At 44.6% G+C, this 14,843-nt stretch overlaps 1 protein-coding gene across 1 annotated transcript in view; it reads right to left on the bottom strand.

Moving 5' to 3' along the window:
- aprt (adenine phosphoribosyltransferase) overlaps nt 1–13,607 on the bottom strand; it is a 20,076-nt gene extending 6,469 nt beyond the window's left edge. Inside the window, exons 1-4 of the mRNA XM_034184794.1 lie at nt 13,483–13,607; nt 8,429–8,532; nt 8,065–8,198; nt 7,414–7,492 (exon numbers count right to left, since the gene is read on the bottom strand). Of these exons, the coding sequence (XP_034040685.1) occupies nt 7,414–7,492; nt 8,065–8,198; nt 8,429–8,532; nt 13,483–13,565 (400 nt within the window). The 5' untranslated portion in view covers nt 13,566–13,607. The remainder of the gene's footprint in view (nt 1–7,413; nt 7,493–8,064; nt 8,199–8,428; nt 8,533–13,482) is intronic.
- Between the last annotated feature and the right edge of the window lie 1,236 nt (nt 13,608–14,843).

The following is a 14,843-nucleotide window of genomic DNA, read 5'->3' as shown; positions in this document are numbered from 1 at the left end:
AGAAACCATGGACACACAGACACCGTCAGAGAACAACAACACAGACACACCGTCAGAGAACAACACGGACACAGAACAACATGGACACACAGACACCCGTCAGAGAACAACAACACAGACACACCGTCAGAGAACAACACGGACACAGAACAACATGGACACACAGACACACCGTCAGAGAACAACAACACAGACACACCGTCAGAGAACAACAACACAGACACAGAACAACATGGACACACAGACACACCGTCAGAGAACAACAACAACAACAACACGGACACACATAGAACAACACGGACACACAGACACACCGTCAGAGAACAACAACAACAACAACACGGACACACATAGAACAACACGGACACACAGACACACCGTCAGAGAACAACAACACAGACACAGAACAACACGGACACACAGACACACCGTCAGAGAACAACAACACAGACACAGAACAACACGGACACACAGACACACCGTCAGAGAACAACAACACGGACACACACAGAACAACAACACAGACACACCGTCAGAGAACAACAACACAGACACACCGTCAGAGAACAACAACACAGACACACCGTCAGAGAACAACAACACAGACACACCGTCAGAGAACACAGACACACCGTCAGAGAACACAGACACACCGTCAGAGAACACAGACACACATAGAACAACATGGACACACAGACACCGTCAGAGTACAACAACACAGACACACCGTCAGAGAACAACACGGACACACAGACACACCGTCAGAGAACAACAACAACACGGACACACAGAACAACATGGACACACAGACACAGTCAGAGAACAACAACACAGACACACCGTCAGAGAACACCACCACCAACACGGACACACACAGAACAACAACACAGACACACCGTCAGAGAACACCACCACCAACACAGACACACCGTCAGAGACCACCACCAACACAGACACACCGTCAGAGACCACCACCAACACAGACACACCGTCAGAGAACAACAACAACACAGACACACCGTCAGAGAACAACAACAACACAGACACACCGTCAGAGAACAACACGGACACACAGACACACCGTCAGAGAACAACAACAACACAGACACACCGTCAGAGAACAACATGGACACACAGACACAGTCAGAGAACAACAACACAGACACACCGTCAGAGAACACCACCACCAACACAGACACACCGTCAGAGAACACCACCACCAACACAGACACACCGTCAGAGAACAACAACAACACAGACACACCGTCAGAGAACAACAACAACACAGACACACCGTCAGAGAACAACAACAACACAGACACACCGTCAGAGAACAACAACAACACAGACACACCGTCCGACAACAACATGGGCACACCGTCAGAGAACAACAACACGGGCACACCGTCCGACAACAACAACACGGACACACATAGAACAACACGGACACACAGACACACCGTCAGAGAACAACAACACGGACACACATAGAACAACACGGACACACATAGAACAACACGGACACACAGACACACCGTCAGAGAACAACAACACGGACACACATAGAACAACACGGACACACAGACACACCGTCAGAGAACAACAACACGGACACACATAGAACAACACGGACACACAGACACACCGTCAGAGAACAACAACACGGACACACATAGAACAACACGGACACACAGACACATCGTCAGAGCACAACAACACGGACACACATAGAACAACACGGACACACAGACACACCGTCAGAGCACAACAACACAGACACACATAGAACAACACGGACACACAGACACACCGTCAGAGAACAACAACACAGACACACATAGAACAACACGGACACACAGACACACCGTCAGAGCACAACAACACAGACACACATAGAACAACACGGACACACAGACACACCGTCAGAGCACAACAACACAGACACACATAGAACAACACGGACACACAGACACACCGTCAGAGAACAACAACACAGACACACACAGAACAACACGGACACACAGACACACCGTCAGAGAACAACAACACAGACACACACAGAACAACACGGACACACAGACACACCGTCAGAGAACAACAACACAGACACACATAGAACAACACGGACACACAGACACACCGTCAGAGAACAACAACACAGACACACATAGAACAACACGGACACACAGACACACCGTCAGAGAACAACAACACAGACACACATAGAACAACACGGACACACAGACACACCGTCAGAGAACAACAACACAGACACACATAGAACAACACGGACACACAGACACACCGTCAGAGAACAACAACACAGACACACATAGAACAACACGGACACACAGACACACCGTCAGAGAACAACAACAACAACACGGACACACACAGACACACAGACACACCGTCAGAGAACAACAACAACAACACGGACACACACAGAACAACATGGACACACAGACACACTGTCAGAGAACAACAACAACAACACGGACACACACAGAACAACATGGACACACAGACACACTGTCAGAGAACAACAATTTTAGCGTGCACACTAACATCTGCTAACTCAAAGCTAAGTTCCAGTCTTTTCAAAAGCTCATGTTCATATATTATGTAAGAGTTAGCTACAAATAAACACCTCTAAAACTGAAAATGTTTTATAACCTGATAACACACCTATTTTAACCTACTGTAATGTAGACACACACATACATATGTGTATGTGTGTGTATGCGCAGAGAGACAGGGTTTCTGAATTGTTATTGAACATGTAGAAACTGTACGTAAGACAACAGGATCTTAATAATTTCTTAAACTGTAAATTATAAAGAACACATTGCTCATACGGCCGACGGTATTTTAGCATTGCGTTATATTTCTCTAGCGCTGGAGGCCCTGCTAATTATACTCAGGTGACATTTATGTACTGAAAAAAAAAAATCACAGTTGTTATTCATAATAATAATTAGAATAACTATAACTGGACTTTCACAGCAATCAAAGCACTAAACAAAATGAAACATACTATTAATAAGAAATACATGACACCAATCAAAAAAACCCAAAACAAAACAAATTAATGAGCTGATAATACGGAAAAAAGTGCAACTTATGCTATGGAAAATATGGCACCTGTTTATGCGGATAATAATCCATTTATTGAGCACACAACAAATTTTGTTTGCTCAGAATCAACAAATCACCTTTTCAATATCTTGGCCCACGCAAAGCCAAATTTTTATTTACTTATCTCATGGGCACAAATTATTTAAACCTTTGGAACAGATTATGTGCCACATGCACAGTAAGATTTTGGGCACGATACTTTCCCCCATTTGACCCTATCCAACATTCCATGGACACTTTCATGTGTCCACCTGTTAAAGGTGCACAGCTTTTTTTTTTCTTTCATTTTTAATTATGTCCTTTCAAAAGAAGGTTCAAACAAAGGATCTTAGAGGATTTACTTGCTTCAGTGAAAAGCTGAATATTAAGCAATTTCTTACTTTTAAACTCTGAGAAAATCCTGAAGTTAACGACAGATTAATAATTACTACTACCTGGTAACTTTCTCCCGGACGGACTGCTGGCTCCAACAACGCTCTTCTCATTAATACAAGGTTGTATTTGTTCTCTTATTTCTGTTAACTGTCTAATACATCTGTTAGTCTTAAGTGTAACCACTGTGAATTTTAGCTCATTATTTTACTCCTGTGTGAATCTTAGGAGTGGTTAGAGTTTTTGTTAGCGGTTAGCGTGTGCTAGTTTGGCTATACACTTGGATTTTCTGGTGCACAAATTACTACTCTCTACCTTAATCTTGTGCAATGCTGACAGGAAGGGCGGCTCTTTTAGAGAGCCGTGTTCATAAGATAGAGCAACTTCGTTCAGTGGAGTTACATGTTACAGGCACTTCAGATTATCTTAGTGGCTTAGCGGCTAGTGCATCCATTAGCAATATCTTAGCAACACCGGCTAAAGACGATGGCTTTCAGACTGATGTGAGACGGAAGAAGTCGTGCAGGGCTTGGTGCCCACTTCTGGTACCCAGACCACAGTCACCACAGTGAACTGTTTTTCAGTCTTGGAGATGACTGTTGATAACTCTCCAAGCCCACGGGAGACGTCTACCCTTATCTCCAGGTCAAAACGGAATGCGTTAGTGATAAGGGATTCTATCACCCGCAAAATCAGATTACAGATGCCAGCTGACGTGAAATGTATTCCTGGGGCCAGGGCACCCGACATTGCCTCTCAGAATCAAATTCAGAATGAAATCAGAATCATCTTAGGGTGCTGACGTTGCACAAGGGCAGACAGCCAAAGCAACATGACACCAAATATGGCCACATAGTTATTCACATTTGTGCCAATGATGTCAGAATGAAGCACTCTGAGCTAACAAAAATGGACAGAAAGGACCTGTGACCTTGCCAGATGTGTCGGCTTTAATAAATAATCTCTGGTCCCCTCCCCTTCCAGGGTAATGATGAGGTGTTTAGCAGGCTGACGTTGTTAAATAGGTGGCTGGTGCAATTTTGTAGACAGCAAGGCTTTAGTTTTACTGGTAACTGGCCTTCATTTTGGGGCCGCCGTGGCTTGCTGATGCCGGACGGCCTTTATCCTAACGGGGAAGGCGCCGCCATCTTGTCTGCAAATACAGATAGAGCTCTACAGGGAGGATAACATTATGACTTTACAGCAGGCCACAGAGCAGGTGAATAGAGACCCTGCAAGGCTTATGACAAATGTGGGTGTGGAATCCATTAGCTTCGCAGGGAAATTAGTGCACAAAAGACACTATGGTGGCAGTGCAGTTTATGTGCCAGGGAGGGAAATTCATCAAGTTGAGACTGTGGCCTGTTTCCACAGACGTATACAAAAAAATTATACAGGAATATGCCTTGCAAGCTTAATACCCATTACTATATTGGAGGACGTTAAAATTGAGGATGGGCCACTGGCTGTTCCAGCAATATTAAATATTTTGTGTCTGTTACCTAGAAACCGTATGGAACTTCTGAAACCTAAACCTATTTTTAAGCATCTCATTAACATAAGGTCACTGTCCTCAAAATCACTATTGATAAACAATCTAATTACACCCGTCAACACGATTTTTCTTGCATGGAGTTTTTCCAACTGATAATTTGGGCACACTGAATCCAAATCTGGTGTTAGTTTTTGCCAATCACATCACGTTTTTGGTATTTCCACTGTGTTCAGTACACAGTGGAAATACCCTCGATTTGGTCCTCGTTCGTGGTAACACTGTCACAAATATCGACATTATGCCTCTTGGGTCAGTGGTCTCCGATCACTCACTTATTAAGCTTACAGTCTTATTGCTGTGTTTACTGCAACAAGAACCTCATTAATCATTGTGGTGACACATCAACTCCTCAACTACAACTGAACTTGGAGCCAAACTGCCTGATATCTGAGCGTCACATTTGGAAAATGACCATTCAGCCATCTTGTGGAAAGATTAAACTTGGCGCTTACAACCAAACTCAATGTGATCGCTCCACCTATATTAAAACCACGCTCCCAAGGGACAGTCACCTTGGTTCAATGATAACTTGCATGACCTCAAGCATAAGGCTAGAGGTCTAGAGTAAAAATAGAGTAGTTCAAAACTAGAACTATTGCACCTCGTGTAGTGCGATGCTATTTTATACTATTAGCATGCACTACTGGCTACAAAGCGGACCTATTACTCTGATTTGATCAACAAAATCAAGCATAACTCAAAGTTCTTGTTCCACACGGTGGCAACACTTATTCATGGACAACCACCTGTAAGTCACTCTCCTTTTACAGCACAAGATTTCCTGGATTACTTTGAGAAGAAAATAGAAGACGGTAGGTTAAACATATCCCAGATTGCCTTAACTCAGCCACTACACCCTGCTATTGAGGTGGGCGCCATTACTGAGGTATTACCGAGATTTACAGAATTTGATAGTATCTCTCTGGCGTGCTGACGATAGCTGAAAAATCATTTTTGGGATTAGTGGGAATGCCCTTGCATGGTTGACATCATACCTAACCAGTCGTTCTCACTGTGTCTTGTACAACACACTGACCTGTGGTCAGGTGAGTCTGTACCTCACCTGTCATCATGGATAGAAAAGATGTAAAATGAAAAAATAAATTAAATGGTTAAATTCATCCAGTAATTTATACTTTTAAATTATTTTCTTTTTAACTATTTGCTGTTCAAATACTGAGCAGAGACATGCGGTGAGGCAGCAGCCAGCCGAGCCTCACCTTGGATTGTTCATTCACTGGACTAACTCTGACATGCTGTGCAGTCAGACTGTCTCACTGTCTCTCTGTGTGTCTCCATTAAAATGGACACTTTGGTTGTATGAACTTAAATTCCATAGTTTAGCTGATGTACATAATGTACAGTGTTTTTGTCAACAGCTGTATGTGTGTGTAACGTGTTCCGTGTGCTGAGCGATCAGAAAACGGCTGCAAAAACGCACAAGGTGAGGGACGCAGTTCTCCTGCCTCATGTTAGGGGGCACTAGTGATCCCAGGGATTCTTCTTGCAGCAACTCCTCAGCTGCAGAATAAGTGACAGTAAACTACAAGAGCAGCCGTTCATTTATTTTACTTTCAGAATGGAGGATTACATATCCACACTGAAACAATTTTCTAAACTGGACTTTCAATAGAAGCAGGAGGTAATAATTAAAGGAAGGGCTGCGGGACAGAAGACCTGCTCTTTTCAAACGGAGTGGGACACAGTTAAAGTCTGGCTGTGTGAACGTCCATTAAGAAAACGCCTTTTCTGCTGCTTTATTTTTTCAACTTGTGACTGTCTGGACTCAGATGGGACATTGTGACCTGAAGAATTTTCTCAAACACGAGCGGTCGACCGCTCACATTCAAAGCCAGAAAGGACGACTTTCTTCCCTGGCAGTGATCTCCACTGAGACAGAGAGACTTTTAAAACTGAAGGAAGATAAGGAACACTTACAAACAAGTCATCAATGCTTTTGTTCAGAAGGAGCGGCACATATCGGCTTCATTTATAAGTAAAGGTAAGGCCATAATAACATGTTTTTTTTAATTAAATGTGCTCTTTTGTGTGCTACAGTCTGTATGTGTGAAGAATGCTGATATGAGATTTTACACATAACCTGTTAACTGCTGCCAGTCAAACAGTGAATAAGATACTCTGTGGGGTTTATATGTTTATAAACCCGATTGTGATGAAGTCAGTGCCTCACCAGCCATCAACCTCACCACATGTCCCTGGTACAACAACACTACATCTAACCTTGGTGACGTAAAATATGGGGTTCCACAGGGGTCCGTCTTAGGCCCCCTGCTTTTCTCCCTGACACACCGTGAACATTCTTCTTATCAGATCTGGAGATTCCTCACCTCCAGTCGCCAGAAGGTCATCAATGAGTAGAACCTTCTGTCCTGGTGTCACAGCGTCTGCCTGGATCTCAGCCTCCGCCTGGAATGGCAGCAGTTATTCCCGTTTGTTAGCTAACACTGTGGTGAAGTGTGGCGGCACCTTCATGAGGACATTCTCAGAAAGCTGATGGAAACGAAGTCCAAGATACTTTCAGTCACTCATCAAAAAAATCTATTTTAGAAATCTGGATATGGAGAAGACTGATGGTTCTGAAATTTGATGCTGATAAAAAATTGAAATGTGTAAAAGCCCGAAAGTGCCCAAATGCTGATGCACCCATATCTGAATGAGTATTCAGGTCCAGGTCTCAGTTCTTCATTATAGCAGGTGGAACAAACTGGTCTGAAAAAGCAACCTGTCTAAGTCATAGGATGTCCTGCCTCAGCAGGTGTTGGACTTCTAGGACTGCTTCCACGTAAAACATCTCCAAGACAGAATATTGTAACTGAAGAACACATCAGCCGTCATTTATCAGTTTTTAGTTCCTCCATACTCAGTTTTACTGAAAACGTCCCTAATCTTGTATATCTGTGGGAAGAAAACATGACAAAACCCTGAAGTCTGTAAATTAAGGTGTCTCTGCTTTGCGTTTGGGTGAGTCCAACCTTTACCTTGCCATATTCCAAACTGTATGCCACTGAAACTGTCGGCCCGGGAAGTTTGCCTTTCTTCCTGACCGGGGCAAAGCCAACATTGAGTCGCTGAGCAAGCAGAGGTCCAAAGAGGAACCCACGGGCATCAATACCTACACAAACACACAGACTTCAAAAAGCTCAAGTGACAAGCAGACATGGATGGACGGCAAGGAGGGACCCAGCCTGGTTCCTGTACCGTCTCTGTGTACCTGCAAGGATCACAGTCCATTTGGATTTTCAACACTCAACAGTTTAAAATCAACTTTGAATTGTGTGCGTTTCCTGCCTAATAGAGCAGATTTTAAGAAGGTCCTGGATTTAACTGAACGGTGCTGCTTACCCACGATGAGATCCACCTGCTTGTGCTTTTTCTTCACATGTTCTTCAAACAGGTCAATCACTGCTGTCAGGGCTGCCGGGTCTCTCAGAACAGGAGAAATATCTCTGCAGACATCCAAAATGGAAATTCATTAAAAAGTGCATTAACACTAATAACAGTCAATAAACAACAAATTACAGGCATACCACATTCTCTGGAGTATAAGTCGCACTGGTCACACATTTTTCAGTTGGTGGAATTCAGTTTTTAGCACAGCATTTCCATCTGGGACAAGTTTAACCCTCTGGGGTCCAGGGGGTATTTTCTGGACTTTACCATATTTTCAGTAATTACTCATTTAAAGATACGGTTTTTTCAGTATAATACCCATGTGTTGCATATCATAATGTTCAGAAGAATCTCAGCTTTCAGAATGTTGTCTGTGAATGTGTGTCTGGATGTAAAAATATTGGGGTATAAACCTGAATTTTTTTTTAAGTCTTCAAATCTTTAGTGAAAATACATTTATTCATGTGGATGAACTGGTTTGGTGTTAGAAATTGGCTGACCAAAGTCTTTGACTCATAAAAGCAGTGCCACATGAAAAAAACTGTCAGTTTTGCAGGCTTTCTCACCTACAAAGAATGGAGAGGTCTGTAATTTTTATCGTAGGTTCACTTCAACTGTGAGAAAAATAATCTAAAAAAAAAAAAAAAAAATCCAGAAAATCACATTGTATTTTTAAACAATTATTTTTCATTTTATTGCATAAAATAAGTATTTGATCACCTACCAACCAGTAAGAATTCTGTCTCTCACAGACCTGTTAATTTTTCTTCAAGAAGCCCTCTTATTCTGCACTCTTTACCTGTATTAATTGCACCTGTTTGAACTTGTTACCTGTATAAAAGACACCTGTTCACACACTCAATCAATCACACTCCAACCTGTCCACCATAGCCAAGACCAAAGAACTGTCTAAGGACACCAGGGACAAAACTGTAGACCTGCACAAGGCTGGGATGGACTACAGGACAACAGGCAAGCAGCTTGGTAGAAGACAACAACTGTTATGATTATTTATTAGAAAGTGGAAGAAACACAAGATGACTGTCAATCTCCCTCGGTCTGGGATTCCATGCAAGATCTCACTTTGTGGGGTAAGGATGATTCTGAGAAAGCTCAGAACTACACACGAGGACCTGGTCAATGACCTGAAGAGAGCTGGGACCACAGTCACAAAGATTACATTAGTAACACATGATGCTGTCATGGTTTAAAATCCTGCAGGGCAGCAAGGTCCCCCTGCTCAACCCAGCACATGTCCAGGCCTGTTTTAAGTTCATCAGTGACCATCTGGATGATCCAGAGGAGGCATGGGAGAAGGTCATGTGGTCAGATGAGACCAGAATAGAGCTTTTTGGAATCAACTCCACTTACCATGTTTAGAGGATGAGAACAACCCCAAGAAAGCCATCCTGACCGTGAAGCATAGGGGTGGAAACATCATACTCTGGGGGTGCTCTTCTGCAAAGGGGACAGGACGACTGCACCGTATTGAAGGGAGGATGGATGGGGTCATGTATCGTGAGATTTTGGCAAACAACCTCCTTCCCTCAGTAAGAGCATTGAAGATGGGTCATGGCTGGGTCTTCCAGCATGACAATGACCCCAAACACACAGCCAGGGCAGAAAAGGAGGGGCTCCGTAAGAAGAATTTCAAGGTCCAGGAGTGGCCTGGCCAGTCTCCAGACCTGAACTCAATAGAAAATCTTTAGAGGGAGCTGAAACTCCAAACCTGAAAGATCTAGAGAAGATCTGTATGGAGGAGTGGACCAAAATCCCTGATGCAGTGTGTGAAAACCTGAGCCTAATCTCATGACCATAGGTGAGGATCGGAACGTAGATCGATTGGTAAATCGAGAGCTTTGCCCCCCTACTCAGCTCTCTCTTCACCACGACGGTCCAATACAGCGACCGCATCACTGCAGATGCTGCACTGATCCGTCTATCGATCTCACGCTCCATCCGTCTCTCTCTTGTGAACAAGATCCCAAGATACTTAAACTCCTCCACTTGAGGCAAGGACACTCCACCGACCTGAAGAGGGCAAAGCACCTTTTTCCGGTCGAGAACCATGGCTTCGGATTTGGAGGTGCTGATTTTCATCCCGGATGCTTCACACTCAGCTGCAAACTGCCCCAGTGCACGCTGAAGGTCCTGATTTGACGAAGCCAACAGAACCACATCATCCGCAAACAGCAGAGATGAGATTCTGTGGTTCCTAAACCGGACCCCCTCTACACCCTGACTGCGCCTAGAAATTCTGTCCATAAAGGTAATGAACAGAACCGATGACAAAGGGCAGCCCTGGCGGAGGCCGACGTGCACTGGAAACCGGTTTGACTTACTACCGGCAATGCGAACCAAGCTCCTGCTGCGGTCGTACAGGGACCAGATAGCCCTTAACATAGGACCCCGGACCCCGTACTCCCGGAGCACCCCTCACAGGGTGCCTCGAGGGACACAGTTGAACGCCTTCTCCAGATCCACAAAGCACATGTGGACTGGTTGGGCGAACTCCCATGAACCCTCGAGCACCCGATGGAGCGGGTTAGAGCTGGTCCAGTGTGCCGCGACCAGGACGAAAAACACACTGCTCCTCCTGAATCCGAGGTTCGACTATGGGTCAAATTCTCCTCTCCAGTACTCTGGAATAGACCTTACCGGGGACGCTGAGGAGTGTGATCCCCCTGTAGTTGGACAAACTATTTTAAGACATTTATTAGGTCAACTTGTGCATAGATGTGGAGCTTTAGGTCTTGTTGCTACATGCTTTATTACTTATACTAGGCTGAAGCTCATAGAGCTGTGTGCAATAAATGTGTGTGTAATAAATAACTCTCCTGTAGCTAGTTAAGTGGTGTTTTATTCTTTCAGTGCAAGTAAAAAAAAAAAATCCACTATTGCTATATTATCCATTATGACTTTTATTATCCATCCACTTTTGTTTATGATATATATATATATATATATATATATATATATATATATATATACATACATACATACATACATACACACACACACATACATACATACATACGAGGTCTGTTAGAAAAGTATCCGACCTTATTATTTTTTTCAAAAACCATATGGATTTGAATCACGTGTGATTACATCACACATGCTTGAACCCTCATGGGCATGCGAGAGTTTTTTCACGCCTGTCGGTTACGTCATTCACCTGTGGGTAGTCTTTGAGTGAGGAGTCGCCCACCCTCTCGTCGTTTTTTCATTGTTTAGGAATGACTCAGAGACTGCTGCTTTGTTTGATCAAAATTTTTCAAAACTGTAAGGCACAACTGAGTGGACACCATTCGATAAATTCAGCTGGTTTTAGGTAAAAATTTTAACAGCTGATGAGAGATTTTGGTCTGTTAGTGTTGTTTTAAGGACGGCCCACGGCGCCTGACGGCGATCTGTGGTTCGAGGCGGCAGCGTCTCGCCGTTACGAGTTGAAAACTTCCACATTTCAGGCTCTGTTGACCCAGGAAGTCGTCAGAGAACAGAGAACTTTCAGAAGAAGTCGGCATGAGGAGTTTATTCGGACATTCCATTGTTAACGGACATTTTGTAATGAAAGAACGTGTGGGCAAAGTCGCATGTCGGGCTGGACCCGACCGCGGGGGGTCGCGACAGGAAAAACACCTCAGTTGGAAATCTTAACGGGCAAGTTGGAACATGCCCAAGCTGTTAAACAATTTCTCAGTTACTCACTTGTTGAAAGCCATCAAAAGCCGCCTGAATTTTACAAATGGTTTTCAACACTGAGGTGTTTTTCCTGTCGTGGCACACACAGATTCGCGGAGTCGTCACGGAAACGACTTGGCGAATTTGCGCGCACGTCTTTCATTATAAAATGTCCTTAAACAGTGGAATGTCCGCATAAATTCCTCATGCTGGCCTCTTCTGAATCTTCTCTGTTCTCTCACGATGTCCTGGGTGAATTAAGCCTTAAATTAGGATGTTTTCAGCTTGAAACAGGCCGACGACGGCGCCTGGAAGCGCTGCGCGACGTCCCGCTCCGTGGGAAGTCCTTACACCGACAGAAACACCCCATAATCTCTCATCAGCCGTTAAACTTTTCACCAAAAACCAGCTTAATTTCTCGAATAGTGTCCACTCGGATATTCCTCACAGGTCCAGAAAAAATGTTGATAAAGCAACGCATGCCGTCTCGAGCAGCGTGTGAAACAAAGGAATTCAGCCGAGAGGGCTGAACCACAGGGAAATGACGTCACCGACACGCGTGAAAAAACTCACGCATGCACACGAGGGTTCAAGCATGATTGATGTAATCGCACGTCATTCAAATCCATATAGTTTAAAAATAAATAAATAAAAGTGTCGGTTTCTTATCTAATAGACCTCGTACATACATACATTTCGAGCACCCGACCGCCTATATCCCTGAACGACGTGAGCGGCCGCCGGGGACCACCCTTCCTCAGATTGCGCTGCGGTCCAGCAGGGGATGATTTCGTTCTAACCCTTCGCTGTCAATGCACAGAGGAAAAAATAAAGAATATGAGGACTGTTGACATGAGTTTTCTATTGACAGCAGCTCCACTTTATGCTCCATTCGCAGTCTTATAGAGAGAAACGATCAACAGTTACGATACATCTGACTTCAGAAATCGAATCTACGTATCTGAATTGACCTAAACACAAGTTTTCACGTCTTAAATGTAAAGAACGCAGGAGAAGTCGGCCAGAGAAGCGACAGTGATCACAAGCTCAGAGTAGTATTTAACACTGACAGCTGCAGCGCTTCAACCTTTCAAGATGGCGGCGCCGCGACCCGATGAGACCGCAGCAACTCTCTGGCGCGCAAGGGATTATGGGATATAGGGCCAATGACCCCGTGTTCGTTCAGTGGTTTCTGTCTCTCACGGTTCCGTTCATGCGTTCACTCTGTGAGTGAATCAGGTCGGTTATCGCGGTCGTGACCCAGCCGTGTCCTGTCAGGATGCTCACGGTTAAAGGTGACTTTATATTTATTTCTGTCCTACCTGAACACAACACCTTTAGTCGGAAAATCCTCAAAACTTCGAATGAGTCCGGAAACCAGCCGCAGCTTTGAAGCGTCATCCATCCTGCTGCTGCTCTTAGCCCCGCCCCCTTTCTCCTCTTCTTCTTCGGCGTGTAATGGCAGCCGGCATCCTGACTGTTGCGTTGCTGCCACCTGCTGCATCAGTTCGTTACAGCAGCACTACTTCCAACAGAAACTTCTTTCAGATCTGTTCTTCTAAATTCCGACAGAAGCTCTTGCCTTTCTCTGGAGTATGTATTACAGTACGTGAGGACGTGCTGCTCTGTCTCTGGATGGACATTCCAAACAGTCCGTCCCGGGTCCTTATACGCAAAGCGACTCAGTGTCCTCTCAAAGATCCTTGCAAGGAATCAATGCCGCATTAAAGTAACCACCACCGAGCTGAAAAACTCTGTCAGCGGGCCACAGGGACGAGTGGAGGAGGCGGAGGAGCGAATCTTCCAGCTGGAGGACATGAGCGAGGGCCTCGTGACAAACACTGACACCATGAGGAAAAAGGTGGACATAATGCGGAATCGCAAGCAAATGCTTGAGAATCATAGCAAAAGGAACAACGTCAGTTGGTAGGACTGTCGGAGAAATACAGGACTAATGGCACCTTGGAGGAATGTGTCAGAAAAGTTCTGAATGAGGGGCTGAGGATAAACCCTGAGGTGGAGTTTGAAACTGAATGAACGCTCCGAACGCCAGCCCCGATGCCGAAGGAGGACCAGCCGCCCAGGCCCGTATTGGTCCGCTTCCTGAGGCAGTCTGCCCGTGAGAAGGTGTTGACAGCTGCAGCGGAGAAGCAAAGAGTGAAATGGGATGGACAAAGGCTGTCGATATTCCCCAATGTGACCAAGGAATTAGCGGAGAAAAGGAAGGAGTTCCTGACCGCGAAGAAGACGCTACAGCAACGTAATGTGAGATACACACTGGCCTTCCCCGCTACGCTGAGATTTACGTGGAAGGGCAGGAGCCACTGCTTTACACGCGCGGAGGCGGCTGAGTGCTTTATTAACCAGAACTGCAGCATGCTTGACATCTGTGTGGGATAAACTTTTCTTTTCAACTGCACTGAGGATCAAGGGACAGGTGGACCATGAGAGGAGACATGTTACATTTAGCCTTTTCCTTATTATTATTATTATTATTATTCTTTTATGTTGGTTCTGAAGGCCAAGAGATGACCAGATCTCCCTTTTGTTGTTTCAAGGGGACATTTTAAGTTATTCATTTCTTCATTACATAGCCAACTATCTTTGTTAGTTGGCTATGTACCACAGGCTTTTAAGGTGGCAGTAATTAAACCATTACTTAAAAAGCCATCACTTGACCCAG

This window comes from Thalassophryne amazonica, chromosome 13 (assembly GCF_902500255.1).
Source record: "Thalassophryne amazonica chromosome 13, fThaAma1.1, whole genome shotgun sequence".
NCBI classification, from domain to species: domain Eukaryota; kingdom Metazoa; phylum Chordata; class Actinopteri; order Batrachoidiformes; family Batrachoididae; genus Thalassophryne; species Thalassophryne amazonica.
The sequence above is the reverse complement of the archived record's forward strand: the minus strand, read 5'-3'. Positions and strand labels throughout refer to the sequence as shown.